General features: G+C 47.2%; 1 protein-coding gene across 4 annotated transcripts in view; it reads right to left on the reverse strand.

Annotated features, from left to right (window-relative positions):
* Positions 1 to 22,847, reverse strand: part of ATP9A (ATPase phospholipid transporting 9A (putative)) — a 100,463-nt gene extending 77,616 nt beyond the window's left edge. For 2 of the 4 annotated variants that reach the window (XM_083618450.1, XM_083618449.1), the window contains exon 1: positions 22,385 to 22,847. In XM_083618450.1, the coding sequence (XP_083474576.1) occupies positions 22,385 to 22,422 (38 nt within the window). In that variant the 5' untranslated portion in view covers positions 22,423 to 22,847. Of the gene's footprint in view, positions 1 to 22,046; positions 22,321 to 22,384 lie in introns of those variants that run through there. The other 2 variants (XM_083618447.1, XM_083618448.1) reach the window with 2 other exon arrangements.

Here is a 22,847-nt window from a genome sequence, read left to right on the forward strand (position 1 = left end):
AAGGGGACGACAGGGGACGAGATGGTTGGACAGTGTTCTCGAAGCTACCAGCATGAGTTTGACCAAACTGCGGGAGGCAGTGGAAGACAGGAGTGCCTGGCGTGCTCTGGTCCATGGGGTCACAAAGAGTCGGACACGACTAAACAACTAAACAACAACAAACTTCAGCTCTTATGCCCTGGCTCTTAGAGCAATCCCCAAAGAACTCAGTAAGGAGTAATTCTGAGTAAATGGGTGCAAACTGTTAGGCTGCAAAGGTTAATAATACACATCAATGTGATGCAATGGTTAGAATGTAGCAGTAGAAGCACAGAGATTCAGCCATGGGTGATCTTGGGCCAATCTCTGACTGCATTCACACATAACACAAAAGTTATGGCTTATTTTAAGCATAGTTTGCTCAACAATCCATGAGTCATCTTACAGCTGAGCAAACATGCTATGGCTTGTTTCTCCAAAGCTTGATTTGTTTCCCATCTGCTCCTGTCTTGTGCCTCTGTAGCTTGGTGAGCATCTGGGGCAGAATTGCTCCCCCCCCCCCAGCTCAGGCTCCTGCAGAGAATATTTCTGCTTAATTGCCAACAACGTCCTTTGCGACCTGATCCTATGCAAATCTAGGTGTGTTCTAACAAAACACATTTATTTCACTGGGTTTAGGCAAACATGAAGAATCAGGATGCAGGGAAATTACAAGTAAAAAGATGTAGGGCTATGGGCATAGCCAAGGGGGGGCAGGGGCTGTCCCCCTCCCACAGATCGATTACGATTACGATTACGATATCTTTATTGTCATTGTCCCTTGCGGAACAATGAAATTGAAAAACTACATAAAACTACCACAAAACTACATCAAGTAAAGCAATAGAAATACTTAACTACCGTACTGACCAATCACGTCGGTTCTGCCCCCACTAACAAAGTCCTGCTCCCCCCCCCCCCAACAAAAATCCTGGTTATGCCTATATTGATCTATGGGCTACTATTAAAATGAGGCTGCATTTTAAATTGTATTTTAACCGTATTTTAAATTGGGGTCCCCCCCCATTATGTTTTTATTGTAATTTTACTAGTGTTAGCCACCCTGAGCCTTGCTCTGGCTGGGGAGGGTGGGGTATAAATAAAAAATTGTTATTATTATTATTAGTAGTAGTAGTAATAGGGCTGCAACTGTAAACACTCTTGGGGGGGGGGAATACCACTGAAACAAACAGAACTTATTTTAAGTCAGTGAAACTCGGGTACACCTTGAGTGGTATGAATGGACTGTGTGGTCAAAGTCTCCCCTAACATGAAAGTGCCTGACCTATAGAGTGTTTTCACATACAGTGGTACCTCGGGTTACATACGCTTCAGGTTACATACGCTTCAGGTTACAGACTCCGCTAACCCAGAAATAGTACCTCGGGTTAAGAACTTTGCTTCAGGATGAGAACAGATATCGCGCGGTGGCAGCATGAGGCCCCATTAGCTAAAGTGGTGCTTCAGGTTAAGAACAGTTTCAGGTTAAGAACAGACCTCCAGAACGAATTAAGTTCTTAACCCAAGGTACCACTGTACATGGGTGCAGGGCCCCACAACCCAGGGTTCCCCTGAAACTATAAGCCAGAGAGTAGCAGCTGATGGGCACAAACAGCGCTGGAGTCAGCAGCTAGTCACCTTGAGTATTCCAGACTCCGCAGCAACTGACACTTGCCCTTTCTTTGTTCCTATATTTAAGTACACTTTATAATCAACAAGCCAGACACGTGCATGGATACTCATTTTATCAGGGCAGCAGAAGCAAACACCACAGGCCCACCCCTTGGGGACTGCAGCCCTGTGAAGGTGCTGGGAAGGGAGTCTCTTAACAACAGAAACAAACCAAACTACAGTGGAGTCTGAGAGCAGTCCTGTATAGGGAAGTTTTTAATGTTTGATGGTTATTTATTTATTTAAGCTGTCCAGAGTGGCTGGGGCCGATGGGCAGCATATACTACTACTACTACTACTACTACTACTACTACTACTACTACTACTACAGTGAGCAAGCCAAAACAGTACAAGTGGGTTTACATTTGTGGTGTGCATACACCAACAATTTTATTCCTTGTAGTTATCATGGTCTTATTTAAAATACAAAACTAAGCATGCTCAGAATTTTGTTTTTATCAGTCAGCAAGCATTTTTTGTTTCTTTTCTTTTTTTCTTTTTCTTTCTTTTTGCTTTAATGTATCAGGAATGTTGGTGCCCACTACCTGATCACTCCTGAATTTCCTATTCAGGAGAAGGCAGATTTTAATATGTCCATGATGAAAACTTTCATTTAAGTGTTTTAACAGCATATTGATTACACTGTGTTGTTGCAACAGATTAAGATTCTGAATTTTTTAAATTCATGTCTCAAGGAGGAGCCGAGCTGGAAAAAAAGTGCATGAGAATCATGGGTTTGCAAGAACTCTTTGGAATTAACATTAGAGGGCCAATCTCCCAAAAGTGGATTTGGAGCCCAAATCCCAGCAGCCTCCATGCCTTTTGGGGTTGCAGGTGTCGTGTGGGGCAAAGGAAGATGTGGCAAACTTTCCTTCCTCGAAGTTTCTTAAATTAACTTATTCTAGAAACAACACCTATGTCTTAGCAGGGTCTATTTGACCACAATATCAGATTAATAAGGTTCGTGCATTGTTCTCCATTGACATTTTGAAATATTGGTTCATGTCAGAGACACACTGACCACGGGTGGGAAAAGCTGAAAAAAAAAATAACACATGCAATGGCTCACACGCACAGGTTAAATATCTACCAGTCTACCAAGAATAATGAGGCTTGTCTGTTGCACTGATTTAGGTAAGCAAATAACTTGCTGATTAGAAGCAAACTAAGCTCTGTTTAAGAAAGAGCTCAGCGCTTTCAACAGGTAGAACAGGAAACACTTTGGGGAATGGCAAACAATAGGGAAGGTAGTTTCATCTTATTTTTCAAAAAAGAAAAGAAAAGAGTATCACATTTCTTGCTTTCCACCTCAGTGCCTGCAAATAAGAATAAAAGAAATCTTATCTGCTAAGGAAATGCTTTTAGAATTCCACCCTCCAAAAAGGAAAGCAACATCTGGAAAAATCCAGTTAGAGGGAAAGAGTTAGGAAATGTTAGCTTTGCTTAAATCAGAATGCTCAACAGGCAGCGGAAAGATTAACTTTCATGAGCGGGTATTTTTCAGGCACCCTACTGAGAACAAAGACAAGATGATTTCCATGCCAGGTCAATATTTTTAAGGCTAAATATTTCAGTGGGGTATATTTAATGAAAGCCAATAGGTAAAATACTAATATTTAGATTTGGTACTGACTCTCAGCTTTTGGTTCTCAATAAGGATCTCTCCAAGGGATGTCAAGAGCGTCTCCACCCCCATCGTTCTGCCCGGACGCTGAGGTCCAGTGCCGAGGGCCTTCTGACGGTTCCCTCATTGCGAGAAGCAAAGCTACAGGGAACCAGGCAGAGGGTCTTCTCGGTAGTGGCGCCCGCCCTGTGGAACGCCCTTCCAGCAGATGTCAAAGCGATAAACAACTACCTGACATTCAGAAGACATCTTAAGGCAGCCCTGTTCAGGGAAGTTTTTAATGTGTGATATTTTACTGTATTTTTGGTTTCTATGGAAGCCGCCCAGAGTGGCTGGGGAGGCCCAGCCAGATGGGCAGGGTATAAATAATAAATTATTATTATTATTATTATTATTATTATTATTATTATTATTATTATTATTAAGAGAAGCTGTGGTTTTCACTGGATCATAAAATCATGGAACTACAGAGCTAAAATGGTTCTCCAAAGTCATTTCGTCCAACCTCCTACTCAGTGCGATGGTGCCCTCCAGATACTTTGGAGCGAAACTCCTATCATCCCTGACCATCGACCATACTGGCTGAGGCTGATGGGAACTGTAGGAGAAAACATACGGAGGGCACCATGTTGCCTACCCCTGGCTTACAAGGATGAGCAGGGTTGCCAGATTCTGATCTAGGGATCACTTCTTTGCATTCAAGAACCGAACACAACATTGTTGTTGTTGGCATCTGTCTGTCTTGAGAGAGTGTGCCTCCAAGGGTGAAGTCAAATTGCTGGAGACTCACAGTGCCTGCTGTGTCTGTGGAGACTGGTAACTCATAACTTCTGCCCCCTATGTTGTTTTTGTTGCATTAGCAGCACTGAACTGACTTCTATGGGGCACAAGCGTGGGCAGTGTGTATGGAGATTCTGTGCTGCCCAGCAACGCCCCTTTCGGCCTTGCTGACGCGGCCCAAAGGAAAGCAGAACAATACAGTGGTACCTCGGGTTAAGTACTTAATTCATTCTGGAGGTCCGTACTTAACCTGAAACTGTTCTTAACCTGAAGCACCACTTTAGCTAATGGGGTCTCCTGCTGCTGCTGCGCTGCCGGAGCCCAATTTCTGTTCTTATCCTGAAGCAAAGTTCTTAACCTGAAGCACTATTTCTGAGTTAGCAGAGTGTGTAACCTGAAGTGTATGTAACCTGAAGCGTATGTAACCCGAGGTACCACTGTATGTTTAGCACCAGTTTGGTTGCAGGAGTTGTCGGACGGAGGCGTACAAGGCGCCATCCAACCATCTTAGGGACTCCACTTCAGATATGTATAAGGTTTACTCCATAGCCTTTTCTTCTCCCCAAAAGGTCCTGCAAAGCAGCAGGTTCAGATTTTTCCTGAGGGTTTACTCCTGAAGCCTTTCTCATGGATGGGTATACCCACAAGGCAGAGGAGGTTTCGGGTTAGAGTTTTCCTTCTCCACCAGAGTTTTCCTTCTCCTGAAAGCAACATAGGTCTGGCACAACAACTAGCACCTGAGGACCAATAGGGAAGGGAGTTCCACAAGTGCTGACTGGTACATTACAAATCATTTCCACTGAGCTTAAAATGGCCTTCCTCTATGACTGATAGGTTGAGATGTTGAGAACAAGGAAGGGTTTGTCCCAATGAACAGTGATGATTAGGATGTGCAAGATAGTCTCACTAACCACGTTAAAAGACACAGGAATCTACACGCATATAAAAAACGCCGTGAAAATGCTTTTTTTAAAAAAAAGTTGTGAAAAATACATTGAATTTGGCATAGCTCACTGTTGCCATCTAGTGCCACATTTGTATATTGCACTTTACAACACACTGAAAACGTTTGATTTGCAGCTGTATAGCTGAGTCCTTAATGTAAGTTACTGTATGGGGAAAGAACATTGCTGTAGGACACATCTACACTATCCACACCTTGCCAGCTTTCAGTGTAGCTCCAAGCACCAAGCTCCGGGGAGCCCTGCCCACTTTTCCTTGTTGCCCAGCTGATCAGTCATCAATTGGGAAAAGAAATATATTTCCATGCAATTTCAGCAGTGGCGTAGCGTGGGGGGTGCCAGGGGTGCCGGCCGCACCGGGCGCAACATCTGGGGGGGGGGCGCGAGTCCAGAGGGAAGGGACAAGTTCCTTCCTCCGCCGGGCTCCCCGCCGCCGCCGCCAGCCTTGCGCCCTAGCGCGCGCGCCCCCCCCTGCCGCCGCCGCTGCGGCTGCGCTCCACTCACTGCTCGCAGGAGGAGCAGCCGCTGCAGCAGCGCCGACGCCGCCACCGACGCCTGGCCGGGCACCGGCAGCCTCCGCACCCCGATGCCGACGCCGGCGCCATCCCCTCGGCCCAGCCACAGGCGGAGGCTGCTTCTGCCGACTGGGAGGGAGGAGAGCTCCGAGGGGCCTCGACGCGCCCTGCCCTCCCCAAAACCCTCCGAGAGGAAGCCGGCGGGCGGGCGAGGGTCTCCCGTCGGAAGGGGGCGCCGCTGGCTCCGGCTCTCAGCGCAAGTCTCAGCCGCGGGGGAGGGGGGGCGAGGACGGAGCTCGGCTGGAAGCCCCCGGACCTGGCCGGGAGGAGGAGAGGCGCTCGCCAAGCCCGGATCTGGAGCGCCTCGGAGCGCGGGCTCCACCTACAGCCCAAGGAGAGGAGGGGGCGGGGAGGCGCCCGAGGGGAGGGGGCTTCGGCTGCCTCGGCCCGCGGGGGCTCCGCAAATAATAAATTTAATAAATTCCTGCTGAGCCTTTGGGGGGGTCTTTGGCTCCTTCGCTCGCCCCCAGCCCCAGTGGCGTAGCGTGGGGGGTGCAGGGGGGGCCGGCCGCACCGGCCGCAACATCTGGGGGGGGGCGCTCGCACTCGAGTGCTAAAATCCACGGGTTAAGGGGCGCAAATTACTTGCCTTGCCCCGGGTGCTGACAACCCACGCTACGCCACTGAATTTCAGGACCACTGCATCAGAATCATTGGGTGAGCACAGGTTAAAGCCTACGCTCATGGTGATCCCAAGAGCCCAATGCAGCTAAGGTGGGAGGGAGAGGCTAAAGTGTGCCTGTGCGAGAGAGTGAGAGTGTTGGGGATGGGGGAGAGAGAAGCAGACCACTAGCATTGCTCCACCAAACCACAAAATTGGAAAATCGGAAGGTCTTCTTCCAAAAGGCCTCCACTCTGCAATATCCAGCAGTTCCAGCTAACCACAAATGTCATAATCGTATAATGCATGAAGAAAGAATTATGAACGCACAATTATACACCAGTAGGTACTTCCTGCCCAACTGGTTTTCTTTTCTTTTCTTTTTTTTTAAACAAGAGATACATGTACTAATGTTAGCTGAAGAATTAATGTCTGCATTGGCATTCAGTTGCCAACAGAATTCAGGCCTCATTATTTACATTGATATTGGAATTGCTCATTTTTTCCCTGGGTTTAATTGGCTTATTACATATAATATTTACAATAATCTTCATTTCCATCGTCCTAATGCCTGAAGGCAAACCATGTTGCTGCACTCATTCTATAATAGATGTACCGTATTTTAGTTAGCATTAAAAATTGGAAATGGCTCTTGTGAACCTCCCATTCATTTAACATTCAATTGTCAGGTTTGCACTGTGTTATTCCCTTGCCAGGAGACTGCCCTGTTTGTACTGTGAATAAACAGGAGAAGGGCATGGGCAAAGGTTGACCTAGAAGCTGGCAACACTCAGGATGCAACAAGGGAACATTTCAGTCTCCAAGGATGCTCTGCTCGCTGCTGCTGACCTCAAAGCCACCATGTAACCAACAAGAAGACTTCAAATGCAGGATTCCAGAGTGAAATTGCTGTATTAGACCTTATCAGCAAATATGATTCTAATCAATTTGAACAATCAGAACTGGGGATTCACTTCCCACACCAAGAGAGTTAAATTAGCACACAATAGCTTGGGGGTGGGGTAGTAGTATTGCTGTTCTAAATGGCTACCCAGTTATGATTTGGGCTCTCCACAGAAATGTTAGACCTGATGCTGTGACAGACATGTTATGGCTCCCCCCCCCCCCCGTGTACACTACTGATAACTATTTCTCTTTCTGTAACTGTTTATGCAGGTTTGCAAGTACACGTATTATAAAGCAGAGTCTATCTACAAAAGCCATGTGCCACAATAAATATTACCAAGACCCTTCATTCTTGCTGCTGCAACAGGTGACTTCCCTAGACATAAGGAAGAGTTTGTCATAGCTGTTTTGGACACATTTTTCACAGAGCGGAAAATCAAATTGCCTCCAGGTGCAGTCACTGAGAAGCCCCTGATGTGTGTACCTGCGCCGTACAAGCATTTGTTGTAGCCACGCTACAGTGTTATTTGTTTAAATACAGTGGTACCTCAGGTTAAGTACTTAATTCGTTCCAGAGGTCCGTACTTAACCTGAAACTGTTCTGAACCTGAAGTACCACTTTAGCTAATGGGGCCTCCTGCTGCCACCGCGCCACCGGAGCACGATTTCTGTTCTCATCCTGAAGCAAAGTTCTTAACCTGAAGCACTATTTTTGGGTTGGCGGAGTCTGTAACCTGAAGCGTATGTAACCTGAGGTACCACTGTAGTTATAGAGCACACTTTCAGAGAAATACCGCAAGGTGGCATACGGGCTGAAAAACACAGCATTGCAATAATGTTGATGAATGCACAAATGAAAACATCAGTAAATATCAGTTTGTAAAAATAAGTTCCTGTTTCAAAGGCTTGTTGGTGTTCAAAAGATGTCTAAGATAAGTCAGTGGTGATTCTTGCACATTATTAAGCAGCAGCACATAGAGATAGGTCTCCCAAATGGAATGTGTGGGATAAGGTAGTCTGATGCAAGGCAGGACAGGGCTCTTACATCTGTATGAATTGTGTAGAAGAAGGGATTTCAGTAAGTATAGCTTGCATGACGAAGGTGCATCTGCTCACATTCCCACTTCTTCACAACTAAAAGGTGCAAGAGCCCCATTCTCTTTTGCATCTGGCCACCTCCGTTTACGCTGACCCTAGGTCAACAGTCCTACACACGCTTAAAGGTAAAGGGACCCCTGACCGTTAAGTCCAGTTGCAGACGACTCTGGGGTTGCGGCGCTCATCTTGCTTTATTGGCCAAGGGAGCCAGTGTACAGCTTCCAGGTCATGTGGCCAGCATGACTAAGCCGCTTCTGGCGAACCAGAGCAGCGCACGGAAACACCGTTTACCTTCCTGCCGGAGTGGTACCTATTTATCTACTTGCACTTTGACGTGCTTTCGAACTACTCACACTAATTGGAAATAAATCCCACTGAAATCAATAGGACTTGCTTTCAAGGAAATAGGGGCTGTTATTCAACTAAGGTATATTCAGAGCAGACCCACAGAAATTTAGGTACATACCTAAGTTAGGTTCCAACAGTTTCAATAGGCCCTGAGTTAAATTTAAGGCTGGCTACAACTTAGGTGTGGCATGTAATCCTAAACTTGTTTACTCAGAAGTAAATCCCACTTTTACAGCCTCTGGGTGTAAAACTCGTTTCCCTGCTGTGAGGCTGAATTCTGTTGCCTTTTACCTTCCAAGAAGAAACTAAAGTTGAAAGGCAAACCACACCTTTCAGGAATGCATAATAGCAACTATTAAGACACAGTTTATTCCTGTGGATACAATACGTCCACCCACCTCAGTAAATAAATGATGGAATTTATTGTAAGGATCTTTAATAATGTTTAGATGGATGTTGGCCTAGGTAGACATAAATAGTTACTGGAAGGCCCACTGAGAATGTATCTATGCTTTGATACGGGTCATTCAGTTATGAAGAGTAGCATGCATGAAATGCAGTAGCCCCCCCCCCATTTTAAACACAAATGTTGTTAAGAGTAGGTCTTTGGAACTGAAACCTCTCACAGGGATAACAATTTGAATATAGCATGATGAAGAACCAGCAATACTGGTTCTGCCTGCATATGCTGGCCAATGCAAAGCAAGAAATGGACAAAAGGCCCTTTTATCCCTCCTCCTCCTCAGGATGAACAGCCACAGAACTAACTCTCTCTCTCTCTCTCTCTCTCTCTCTCTCTCTCTCTCTCTGTGTGTGTGTGTGTGTGTGTGTATTATTGCCCCTGCTTTAGCCTTGCAAATAAATGAGTGCTGCTGAAAACATGCAACAGAATCAGGTGGCAGAACAAACAATACAATTTAGGGCAGATAAATGGGCAAGCATGCAGGTATTATGGTGATGGTGATGATGAATTTGTGGTTTCAGTGTGCATGGAACAGGGATGGGTCTAGCCTGACCAGTTCTCCCCAGATTCTTTCAGTACACATGAAGAGGGTCACCTAACTCACCTTTTGTGCAAGGACTCATAGGAGAAAGTGGCTGAAGTTTATCATGCATTGGATCTGAGGCCTAGATTGACACTGCCACCTGTCACACCAATTAATTCCCAATCCCTAATTATTATTTAGGGGTGGGCAACCTCAAGCCCAGGGGTTGTATACAGCTTTCCAAGCTTCTCTCTCTCTGGCCACTGGAACTCTCTGGCTCCATCCACCACTGGCATGCGGCCCTCAGGCAGCTGTCCATGAGGCAATGTGGCCCTCAGTCTCAAAAACATTCCCTGCCCATTGTAATCTCTAGTTTGAAAGTTTGGGTTTATGGCAATCTGCCAACTGAATTACATACCCCTCAACTATCCTGACATTCCATTTTGTGCAAAATGCACAAGATCAAGGTCCTGAAAGATGGACGTCCAGGTTTTCCACTGGGACATGTTGGAGGGTGTGGAAATATGCTCTCCTTTGACAAGGCCTTCGTCTACCCAGGCAGCAGAAGGGTTTCTTTAACAATCCCCAACAAAATGAGCAAATGTAGCTGACAAGATCTGCCCTGGAGAATTACTGCCAAAAGAGTTCATAGATTTAGACACACTCAACAGTTATGAAATCAAGCTTTAATAATGCTTCATGGGAGGGGAAATTACACTTCTATAAATATGTTTAGGCTCGGCTGATTTTCTCTTCCTTGAGGCGGTAATTTTCGTTGCTTACTTTTCTACAGTTTATTTTCGTGCGCTGAGTGAAAAATTAGTGGGGAACCAAATTTTCTCCTTAGCTGGTCATATAAATATTGTCTTAAAGGGGGGGTTGATATTTTCTGGGTACAATGTATAGCAAGGGTCAGCAAACATTTTCAGCAGATGGTCGGTCCACTCTGTCCCTCAGACCTTGTTGGGGGCCGGACTATATCTTGACAAAAACAAATGAACGAATTCCTATGCCCTACAAATAACCCAGAGATGCATTTTAAAGAAAAGCACACATTCTACTCATGTGAAAACACCAGGCAGGCCCCACAAATAACCCAGAGATGCATTTTAAAGAAAAGCATACATTCTACTCATGTAAAAACACCAGGCAGGCCCCACAAAGAACCCAGAGATGCATTTTAAGTACCTCTGGATGCAAACGGGATCTGTTCCAGAGCCCCGTTCACATCCTGAAGTGAATGCAACCCTCGTCCGCGCATCCGCGGGTCACGATTCGCCACTTCCACGCATGTGTGTGACGTCATTTTGAGCGTCTGCGCATTTGCGAGCGGTGAAACCCAGAAGTAACGCACTCCATTACTTCTGGGTCGCCGCGGAGCGCAACCCAAAATGGCATAATCCTGAAGTGACTTCAACTCGAGGTATGACTGTAAAAGGACACATTCTATTCATGTAAAAATGCGCTGATTCCCGGACCGTCCACGGGCTGGATTTAGAAAGCGATTGGGCCGAATCTGGCCCCCGGGCCTTAGTTTGCCTACCCATGATCTATAGGGTGCTCACTTACACATCACCAAAAAACAGGAAGTGCATCACCACCGCATCCAATTCAGCCACCTCCACTGATTGGCCAGCTGCCTCTTTGATGACTACCCTTTAAACTTTGTTCTCAGAAAGCAGAGGAGGAACTGGCCAACTCACCCTCCCTTACAGAGGCATCTGGCGGCAGCAGCATGGCCTCTTCAACATCACTATCTGAACTTTCCAAATTATTATACAAATATTGCAGGGGCAGGGTTTTTTTGAGACAGTGGGTTTCATCAACCATGCAAAGTAGCTCAGTATTATTATGCCCATTTTACTGGGAGAAAGAGTGAGTCAGAATGACGTATGACAAACCTGAGATGCAATTGTTATCCTGGTGTATTGGTGTGGGCTTGTTTGTTTTTAGGGCAATGCAGGGTGTGTGCAAAGTTGACTGTAGCAGCATTGCACTTAATTAAGTGCTGAAGGGTGTGAGAGGAGCCAGAGAAAGAAAAGGGAAGATGAATATCCACTGAGAAGCACTGCAGGGTTAGACCTGGAATACAAGCTTCTCACTGTAGGACTACAACTCAATCAACAGATGGACCAGAATGAATAGGCACACTAACTATGTTTAGTTATTTATCTGGAGTACTTATGAAGAACTCCTGCCAACGCCCATCTATGTAGCCCTTCAGTTAAACACTATATTGAGAAATTTCCTACAGACCATCTGAGCTCATTCAGCTAAATGAGTTCCTGACACATGCATCCAACCTCTCCATCAGCTTATCTTTTACAATCAAAGAGCATTATCTCTCCAGAATTGTGGCTGGCTGATCCTTCGTCCATTTTTAATCGTTCCAGCCTACCTTCACTTTTAATTTGTTTTAAAAGCAAAAGGCCAAAATTACTCATCCATTTCCTGCTATAAAGCAACGTTTGATTTCAGCATAGTCATCATATTATTTCTCTCTCTCTCTCGTAATAATTTATTATAATTATTTATACCCTGCCCATCTGGATCAGTTTCCCCAGCCACTCTGGTAGAGTGTAATGGCTGTGCCGACACCCAAAGATCACTTAACTCATATTCAGATGGATAATCTTCATTACAGCAAAGCTGCAAAACACTCGTTCTGTTCTTGGCAGGAGAACTGAGGCATGACTTCACCAGAATTATTTTGGAAACTGAATATACAGCAGATCGCATTCCGACTATCCTGAGTCTGTCATCTTTAATCCTGCCGGGTTAGCTTCTTGCATTTAGCAAAGGGAAGTCCCACTGATCCAAATACAGTGGTACCTCAGATTAAGAACTTAATTCGTTCCGAAGGTCTGTTCTTAACCTGAAACTGTTCTTAACCCATGGTACCACTTTAGCGAATGGGGCCTCCCACTGCTGCGGCGCGATTTCTGTTCTCATCCTGAAGCAAAGTTCTTAACCTGAGGTACTATTTCTGGGTTAGCGGAGTCTGTAACCTGAAGTGTCTTTAAGCTGAAGCATCTGTACCACTGTATAAAGGTGCCTGCATTTTTGCTGGCTAGCATTTCTTGTGCCCCTAACTACACCACAAATCGCAAAGGCAGATAACTGACACATCGACTAGAGACCCTTAGGTAGGGGTGGGGAACTCCTGCCACATGAGACTGATGCAGCCTTCTGAGTGTCTCTATCCAGCCCTCTGGATTCTTCGCACAAGTGGCTCTGTTCCACACCCTCTCCATGTGCTTTTGCCAGGGTGGAATGTGCCCTTTAATGATGCCAATGCCCCTAGCTTGACTGGATGGAAGCAAGCAAAATTAGGTGGTGGGGTGTACAGAAACTCCAGACTTTTGCCTGGCTGGATTGTATCCTATTGAGCAAAGGGAAGAGTCATGTCTACTGCTCTGCCCCCTCCTGCCCCTGGCCCCACCCACCACAAGTGTGCACTAGAAGGAAAGAAAGCATCTCAAAGGTTGGGGGGGAGTCTCCTGCTTAAGATTGTACGACTGCAGTGCAGGAAACTCCATGTCCCTTTCCAGGGTGCCTCTGTCCAATAAAAAGTACTGTAAATATGATAGCTTTACTTTATTTTATTTGTTATTCCACCTTGCCTTGCTGGAGCCACTTGCTCGGTGGAGCAAATAGTTTCCTGCTGGCGATGTTGCTGCCACATTCCAGGAGGGGCAAGATATGTGGGAATTTGGGATGTTTGATGCCTGCCAAACAATGCTGATGACTGATGGTGCAAGCTAGGATCCTGAACCTCCTGCAAGTATCTACAAAGAGCAAACCTGCTCAGCAAAGTTTGTTTTCTTTTGGTTTTTTTTAAGCAACTGTTGCCTGATTAAGTAGGAACACTTTTTTAGTTGATCAAAATGTTTGCTTGTTAATGATACGATACGATATCTTTATTGTCATTGTCCCATACAGAACAATGAAATTGAAAAACTACATAAAACATTCAAAAACCCCTAAAAACTCTGAAACCCCATTTTAAAGTACAATATACTATAGAGACTCCTTATGCTGCGTTTAGAACCAGAATTGCATTTGCGTAGAAACTGTTTCTCAGGCGGCTAGTCCTGGCCTTTATAACCCTATACCTTCTTCCAGAAGGCAGAAGCTGAAAGAGATCATTTCCGGGGTGCATACTATCCTGTGCTATTTCTGCAGCTTTCTTATGGCACCTGACAGCATAGATTTGATCTAAGGTGGGAAGAGTGCACCCAATTATTCTCTCTGCAGTCTTTACAACCCTGGACAGCATTGTTTTTCCCCTGGCCGTGCAGCTCCCAAACCACACACACAGACCATAAGTTAGTACACTCTCCACAGTGCAATGGATCTAGCCAATTGACCCACAGAATGATCCTATGAAAGTCTACTCAGAAGTCCTATTGTTTTCAGCAATGTAAATAATGAGACTTCAGAAGCTGATCTGAAGCCCAACTAACCAACACACACACGCACACACAAATCCTAAAGAGCAGAAATGTGGGTGGTTAAAAAACAAAATGAAAACACCCTAAACTGGCAGCACAGCTCTGTGCTATCAACAGCTCTTGATGGTTATAGGAAATAACAATTCTGTGACCCAGTTGAAGCAAACCAATTCTCTAGCCTGTGACTAGCAGTTCTGGAGCATGGGTTAGCTCAGGGCAATTGCTGCAAGCAATACTTGCAAGGCAAGCCATGCAAGGATGTCAACGAAACTCCAGTGGAGACTGTGTAATTCTCTACAAAGAAAGCAAGATCAGCCAAGGAGTACTAATTGGCCTCTCTGCTCCATAGCCATGAGGCTGCTTTTATGTGTCAGCAGAACCGCCTTGAAACATTGCCATTTCCCTTTACCATTTTCATCATCTGGCATTTCACCATTATACCATTATCATGCAACTAGCAAAATACCCTTCATTACCACAGAGTGTTGGCTACCAGGGCTGGCCAAAGGAACAGAGGCTAATTTGGTTTGTAAAGCTGGCTAATTCACACTTCTGGAAACAATGTATGTGCATGAAAGCATGTCTGTCCCTCAAAATCTGTACTTTTCCAAGTTTTGAGATGCAGTTTTCCAACCAAAGAACATTTACAAAAATGCATAATAATAATAATAATAATAATAACAACAACAACAATGTAGTAATCATAATACCACCCCACCCATCTGGTTGAGTTTCCACAGCCACTCTGGGCAGCTTACAGCATATATAAAAACATAGTAAAATATCAAGCATTTAAAACATCCCAGTACAGGGCTGCATTCAGATGTTTTCTAAAAGTTGTGTAGCTCTTTATCTCCATCTGAAGGGAGGGTGTTCCACAGGGAGGTGAAAATAAAATCCAAAATGATGCATTATGCTAGGAAATTGCATGCCGAAAATGTGTGCAGTAGGCAAAATTGCACACACATATGTGTTCATTAGGAGAAATCTATAAATACATATGAATTTGTTTAATAAATAAAATAACAATAATAAGTAGTCTAATGGGCAAACTAGAGTTATATGGGAGATCCATGGACAGCTCTCTCAATGTATATTTTCAAATTAAAGAAGCTGTGATGTGCGTATATGTGGTTGTGGGGGAGCTATCTCCCCAACTTAAATTATGCACCAGTGACTCCCTTCACCCCATGCAACAAATCAGAATTATGGCGGTGAGGAGGTTTGGAATAAGTTGATTCAAATCAGGCTAATAGTCTGAGGAGAAATTGATTTTTTTATCCCATTTTTTTAAAAAAAAAACGGTTTTCCAAATTTTAAACAAATTAACAACTAATTGGGGAAGAAAAGGTTAAACTCGTATCTCTGGCATGGCAGCCTCAATCCAGTTTACATGTTCCGGCTACTTTAAACAAACAAGCAAGCTCTGGAAGATCCAGTCACATGTTGCCTGGCCCTAAATAGAGACCTGTGCGTCTTGTGAACCCCACCAAGTCACACACAGCCCATCTCAGTCATGCATGTTAAGTCTTCTGCGTTCATTCCATGTCTGAGGCTGCAAAAGCAGAGGCAAGCAGAGAAGTTGGCTGGCTTTCACGGCCTCTGCCTGCAAATTAGGTGGTGGTCATTTTGAATCATCAATAGCCTCAAAACATTGCATTGTGCTATGTTTGGCATGGTAGGCCACAGGTTGTACAGGCCTGGCCCAATATATGCAGCTGCCTTATGCTTTGACGGGCCATTGGGTCAACTAGCCCACCTCCAAAGGCATCACCTAGCCGTGGCTCTCAGGCAGTAGCCTTTTCTAGCCTGGTGGTTGGAAATCTTTTTACAGGGAGATATCCCACAGATCAATGTGCATGTAAAACATAACCTCTACCACTGAGCTCTGATTCCTCCCTTGGTGTGCCTCCCTAGAGTGTGAGAGGCAGTTCTGTCTAATTGTTTAGAACAGTGTACTAATGTACACTACTGGGAAAACCATAGCTTTAACTATACAGTGGTACCTTGGGTTACATACGCTTCAGGTTACAGACTCTGCTAACCCAGAAATATTACCTCAGGTTAAGAACTTTGCCTCAGGATGAGAACAGAAATTGTACTCTGTCACCGCGGCAGCAGCAGGAGGCCCCATTAGCTAAAGTGGTGCTTCAGGTTAAGAACAGTTTCAGGTTAAGAACGGACCTGCGGAATGAATTAAGTACTTAACCTGAGGTACCACTGTACAGGCCTTTGTTGGCAAGGTGATGTCTCTGCTTTTTAAGATGCTGTCTAGGTTTGTCATTGCTTTTCTCCCAAGAAGCAGGCGTCTTTTAATTTCATGACTGCTGTCACCATCTGCAGTGATCATGGAGCCCAAGAAAGTAAAATCTCTCACTGCCTCCATTTCTTCCCCTTCTATTTGCCAGGAGGTGATAGGCCCAGTGGCCATGGTCTTAGTTTTTTCCCCCCAGTAGTGAGGTATGGAAGTGAGAGCTGGACCATAAAGAAGGCTGATCGTCAAAAAATTGATGCTTTTGAATTAGGGTGCTGGAGGAGATTCTTGAGAGTCCCATGGACTGCAAGAAGATCAGACCTATCCATTCTGAAGGAAATCAGCCCTGAGTGCTCACTGGAAGGACAGATCCTGAAGCTGAGGCTCCAATACTGTGGTCTCCTCATGAGAAGAGAAGACTCCCTGGAAAAGACCCTGATGTTGGGAAAGATGGAGGGCACAAGGAGAAGGGGACGACAGAGGACGAAATGGTTGGACAGTGTTCTCGAAGCTACCTGCATGAGTTTGACCAAACTGCGGGAGGCAGTGGAAGACAGGAGTGCCTGGAGTGCTCTGGTCCATGGGGTCATGAAGAGTCGGACAAGACTAAACAACTAAACAACAACAACTAATGTACACTGTGTACTAATGTAAACTAATGTACTAACTGTTCAGAACAGTGTTCTTCAGCTTTCAGTCCCTAGATGTTGTTGAGACTACAACACCCATACTCCCCGATGGCTGACTAAGATGGATATGAATGATGGGAATTGTAGTCCAGCAACATGAAGCCCCAAGGCTAAAGAACACAGATTTAGAACACAGTGCATATACTGTAGGTGACTAAGACTATAAGGAGAGTCCTGCTTGATTAGACCAAATCTGGTCCAGCACCTTTTTCTCACAATAGCCAACTGGATGCTTATGGGACCTAAGCACAGCAGCACTCTCCCCACTTGTGATTCGCAGCTTCTGGCATTCAGAGGGGTACTGCCTCCAGCACTGGGAAACACCCAAACTTAGTTCTTGGCTTTGTTCTTGGAAGCTCTGTAGAACCTCATTAGGCTGCTGGCAGCCTGACTTGAAAACAGCTTGTAAAAGCCATAAAACGAATGTCGAAAGCACGGCAGCACACATTCTGCAACGGATGTGCAATTTCTAAATGAGAGACTGTGACCAAATGTTGGCTTTGAGATAAAGACTGACTACCAGTGCTTTCTTCTTCATTTACAGCCTTGCAAGCTACACCAAGCTAGAATCCATTCTGCCCCAGACTGCTAGAATGGGGAGACCTAGCAGACTGCATTGTTATTTTAGGACTGGCGAGATGCATTTAGTCGCTCACAAGTTGTACAGGCCTGTTGCACATTATGACGTATTCTACTGAGCATATCTAGTAAGGTCAACAAACAAAGAACCAATTCTGAAACCAACCGACTATTATCCTTTAATATTTCTTTAGCAAAAAGAACATGGATTGCATTCAGTGCCATAATGAGGGGGTTGTTCTGCCAGGACAACCGTTTCTGATTGCCCAATTTATTGGTGTGCCTGCAAACCTGGGAGTAAACTCCACTGAACTCAACTGCATGGTGCAAAACACAACTTATAAAACATAAAGTGTCTTCCACCAGCTGAAATGCAACCTTTAGCTTTTAATTAGAAATACAAGCATATCTTGCAATACAGTATTACCATTTAAATCAGGAATCCCCAAACTCAGCCCTCCAGCTGTTTTGGGACTACAATTCCCATCATCCCTGGCCACTGGTCCTGTTAGCTAGGGATGATGGGAGTTGTAGTCCCTAAACAGCTGGAGGGCCAAGTTTGGGGGTACCTGATTTAAATTGACAGCAGATGAGGATCCGGGGCGGCGTGATGGGTTCTGCCGCACTGAACACCAAGCCAAGGGGGCGCTACAGAGAATTTCAAATATGACACAGTAGATTGAGCAGAACGGAAGGCATGGGGCTGGGGGCACCAGATTTGGGCCTTGCACAGGGTGCCCCTGTTGCTAGTGTAAAGATGGAAGCCCATCAAAGAAAGGAGGGGATGTCCACTCTCTCTGTCATTTTTCTCATCCTCTGACTTCCTCAATGGCAATCTGTCACAAACACACTTGAAAGCCTCCTCATCACCTCATTCCCTTGCTAGAGCAAGGAAGGTTTGTCAATTGCCCCAACACCCAAGAAAATGACATCACCACTCCTGTCCTGGAAAACAAAACTCCCAGAGTGGCACCCCACTGCATGCAGGGCAGACCTTGGGGGTCTCAAATTTCAGTGTGTGATACCAAAATTTGGCGCCCCAGTCTCTCGCCTTCCATTCAACATCATAGTTGAGGCACCCCCTGCAGGGCCCCCAAGGCTCTGCACCCAGTGCGACCCAATTACTTGAGCTCCCCAAAAGCCACCTCTGCTGCATTCTCTCCACTACACCATGGCCAATGACTATTTCGAGTAGGATTCCAGGTGCACACAGCCAGCAGGGAAGGGAGGAAGGTGGAGGAAAGGGCAAAGAAAGAACTGTTCAGCTTCATCTTTAAGCCAGTGTGGTGTAGTCATTAAGAGCACTGGACTTGTAATCTGGTGAACCAGGTTCGATTCCCCGCTCCTCCACCTGCAGCTGCTGGGTGACCTTGGGCTAGTCACACTTCTCTGAAGTCTCTCAGCCTAACTCACCTCACAGAGTGTTTGTTGTGGGGGAGGAAGGGAAAGGAGAATGTTAGCTGCTTTGAGACTCCTTAGGTAAAGGTAAAGGTACCGCTGACCATTAGGTCCAGTCACAGACGACTCTGGGGTTGCGGCGCTCATCTTGCTCTATAGGCCAAGGGAGCTGGCGTTTGTCCACAGACAGCTTCCGGGTCAAGTGGCCAGCATGACTAAGCTGCTTCTGGTGAACCAGAGCAGCGCACGGAAACGTTGTTTACCTTCCCGCTGGAGCGGTACCTATTTATCTACTTGCACTTGACGTGCTTTTGAACTGCTAGGTGGGCAGGAGCTGGGACCGAACAACAGGAGCTCACCCCGTCGCAGGGATTTGAACCGCCAACCTTCTGATCGGCAAGCCCCAGGCTCTGTGGTTTAGACCACAGCGCCACCCGCGTCCCTTTGAGACTCCTTAGGGTAGTGATAAAGCGGGATATCAAATCCAAACTCTTCTTCTTCTTTACCATCATTGGTGACTTTAAAGGTACCAAGCAAATCTCATGGCCAGTGTGGTGTAGTGGTTCAGAGCGGTAGTCTCATAATCTGGGGAACCGGGTTCGATTCCCCGCTCCTCCACATGCAGCTGCTGGGTGACCTTGGGCCAGTCACACTTCTTTGAAGTCTCTCAGCCCCACTCACCTCACAGAGTGTTTGTTGTGGGGGAGGAAGGGAAAGGAGAATGTTAGCCGCTTTGAGACTCCTTAAAGGGAGTGAAAGGCGGGATATCAAATCCAAACTCTTCTACTTCTTCTTCTTCCCAAACTTCGGTCTCCAGTTGTTTTGGACTACAATTCCCATCATCCTTGACCACTGGTCGTGCTAGCTAGGGGTGGTGGGAGTTGCAGTCCAACAGCAACCATCTGCAGACCCAAGTTTCAGAAACACTGTTCTAGGGTCAAGCTTTACAGATGAGAGGACATGGCTTCTCCATGGGCACAATCTTCTGCAGGTCACCTTTCAGAAATTAACCATTGCAGGGATTATGGTATTCCTGAAAAATCCACTTTGGGTGATTTATTCAGACGTAACAGCTTTTCTATGATGAACATGTCTCTGCTGAAATTATTCATTATTTAGAAAGCACTCTTGATTCTTGCCATAGATCAAACAGCCATAATGTATCCCTTTGTTTTAAACTGTTATAAGAAGAGGGTTTGGATGTGTCATCTAGCAGCTCCTAGAAGCCAGAAATATTGGCAAAGGAGGAGGGCAACTCCTGTGAGGATTCTGGTGGCCATTAGTCAGCTATCTGGTGGAATAACTATGTGGCAGGATCAGCCCCACCCACTTGTACTGGACATTGCTCCCTCCTCTGCTCCCGGACGCAAGAGGCGAAGTGGATTTGGCCTCCCAGATGCAGCATCACTTTATTTACAGCAAATAGGGACAGGTCATAGGTGTGGCAGGGGCAGAGCCAATTGGTACTCCCACCTACATCTCACTGCCACCCTGCTTCTGCACTGCCCTGGTAAGTGACAGCAACAGTGCTGGTGCCAGGAGGCCAGGTATATGACGCCACCCCTGCCTGCCTGCCTGCCACTCCTCGCTGGGTCTAATCTCGAAAAAAGAGAGTTTTTTCTGATGAGAGGTTGCTCTCCAAGTCAGCCAGGATCTACACAGGAGACAGAGCTGTATAATCATGCTATATGAGTTATAAAATTAAGAAGTGGTACCTGAGCTGCTTTCCCGCTCCTCCCTCCCCGACTCTTTTTCCTCGCATGCCATGTCTTTTAGATCAGTCTCTCATTTATTTTACTAAAGGGATTTACATACCCGCTCTTTCCCTAAGTAAAGGAGCGAGATGCCCAAATAAAAAAAGAAGAAGCGGTAGTTGTAAGGCTATGATCTAAAACCACTTTTCCCAACCTTGCGTGTGTGTCCCCCCCCAACGCTGTTGGACTACAATTCCCATCAGTCCCAGATGGCATAGCCCAATGGTCAGGGATGATGGGAGTTGTAGTGCAACCACATTGAGGCAACTCAATCCTTTACTTAGCAAAAGGAGGGGCACATAGATGCTTTTACAGTACAATACTAAAATAAAGGAATGAATGAACAGCCGGTTGTAACACAGCGCATCCGCCAAGGAGATGTCCCTTTGCATCTCTCCACTAGTAGGGTTCCCATATTTCAAAAAGTAAAATTCCTGGCACCTGGGTGAGACAAGCAAAGGTAGGATAAAGAAGGGATTGTGGCTGCCCGGGCTCTCCTCTTGTCCTGGTTTCTATCCAGGCCTGTGCAAAAGAATGCTGGCAGGAGCAGCGCCCGCCCGCCTCGCTCTCTTTCCGCCTTCCTTCCCTCGACCAGGATCTGTGGGCTGGAATGGCAGCCTCCGCCTGGGCGTGCCACCTTGCAATGGCGTCAGGAGCAACCTGTCAGCTCCGGCTGCCTGGGCGACAAAGCAAAACCGCCAACAAAACAGCCCCTTCCAGAGGTCGACCTCTCCCTCAGAGCCCCAGCTTATAGGTAAAGGATCCACCCAGTCCCCCGAAGGGCATCGGCGGGTTTCTTTATCTCCCAAGGAGAAGGAGAGGGTGGGGGAGCGCAATGCAACCCACCCAGCGCGTCCCGGGCGCGCGCAGATGCCCGTGGAGAGCGCTGCCCGCCTCCAAGGCAATCTCTCGCGTTTGGCGACTGAAGCGCCTTTGAAATAAACGCAAATCTGGGAAAGCAAACCCACATGGCGAACACAACCGGAGAGGGTGGTGGTAGTGCGGTGGGGGGAGTCCGGATCGGGGAAAGGGAGATCCACCGCGCGGCTTGGAGACAGACCGGCAGAGAAAAGAAAAACGTTTACCCCCGGCCGTGGGAATGCCCGCCGCCCCGGATCGTTGGGAAGGGGCGAGCCCGAGCGACGAAGGCAGGGCCAGGGCGCAGCAGCCGGCCTCGCCGAGAGAGCCGCCGAGCGAAGAGACAGCGAGAAAAAGGAGGCCGCCGCGGCGTCCATCCAAGCCGGGCAGGAGAACCCAGGAAGGCGCGCTGGCTGCGGCGCAGGCGAGGCCCGTCGGAGGCGCGCGCGGGGGAAGGGGAGCGAGGGGAGCCGGGCCCGGCGCTGCCTTACCCGCCGCGGTGCTTGCTGTCCATCCGCTTCTTCTGCCGGACAGGCTGCAAGGGGATGTTGTCGGTCATGATGGCCGCGGCGGCGGGGAGGATCTCGCCTTCCCACCAGCAGCCTCGCCAGGCGCGGCCCAGCCTCTCCGCGCTCTGATGGCAGCGGCGGCGGCGGCGCTGCCGAGGACGACCGGGCGGGCTGGGGGCTGGGCGGCGACGCGCAGGTAACGTGGACGCTCACGCCGCCCCCTCCCCCGCATCTCCCCCTCCCCGGCCCACCCATTGGGCGGCGGTCGCCCCCGCCACTAGGCAACGCTGCCTCCCCACCCGTCCCCCGGCTCTACGCACCCCGCGCCGCAGGGTCTCTTCTTCCCGCCTTCCACCATCTCTCCAGGTAAAGGTGCTGCGCTTCTCCGCCAAGCTGCGCTTCCGAGCAGCCGCGGCCTTGGAGAAAGTTGCTGTCCAGGCTGGACGTCGAACCATCCCCGCAGCAAAGTCACTCTCCCCGCACCCCCCTCCACACACACTTCCTGGTGCCAGGATATTTGGCTGGCTGCCACGCTGGCCAGGCGTCTGTGCCAGGTATAGGGAGCTGGCTTGGATTGGCAGGTGACTCTTTCTTCAACCCTGGCCCTGGGGCGGCATCCTTCAGTGGACTGGAGGGCAGTAGGTGCCTGAGGGATTCTGTTTCACAAACCACAGCCCTGATCCCCAAGAGAAGACCAGGAACCTCAAGGTTAATGGCCGAGTGCTGACACCCAGTATTTGAGGCCATTGCCTCACTCTGTCTAGTGATAGGGCCAGCCCCATA

Source organism: Podarcis filfolensis (genome assembly GCF_964270895.1).
Source record: "Podarcis filfolensis genome assembly, chromosome: 6".
Taxonomy (NCBI): Eukaryota; Metazoa; Chordata; class Lepidosauria; order Squamata; family Lacertidae; genus Podarcis; species Podarcis filfolensis.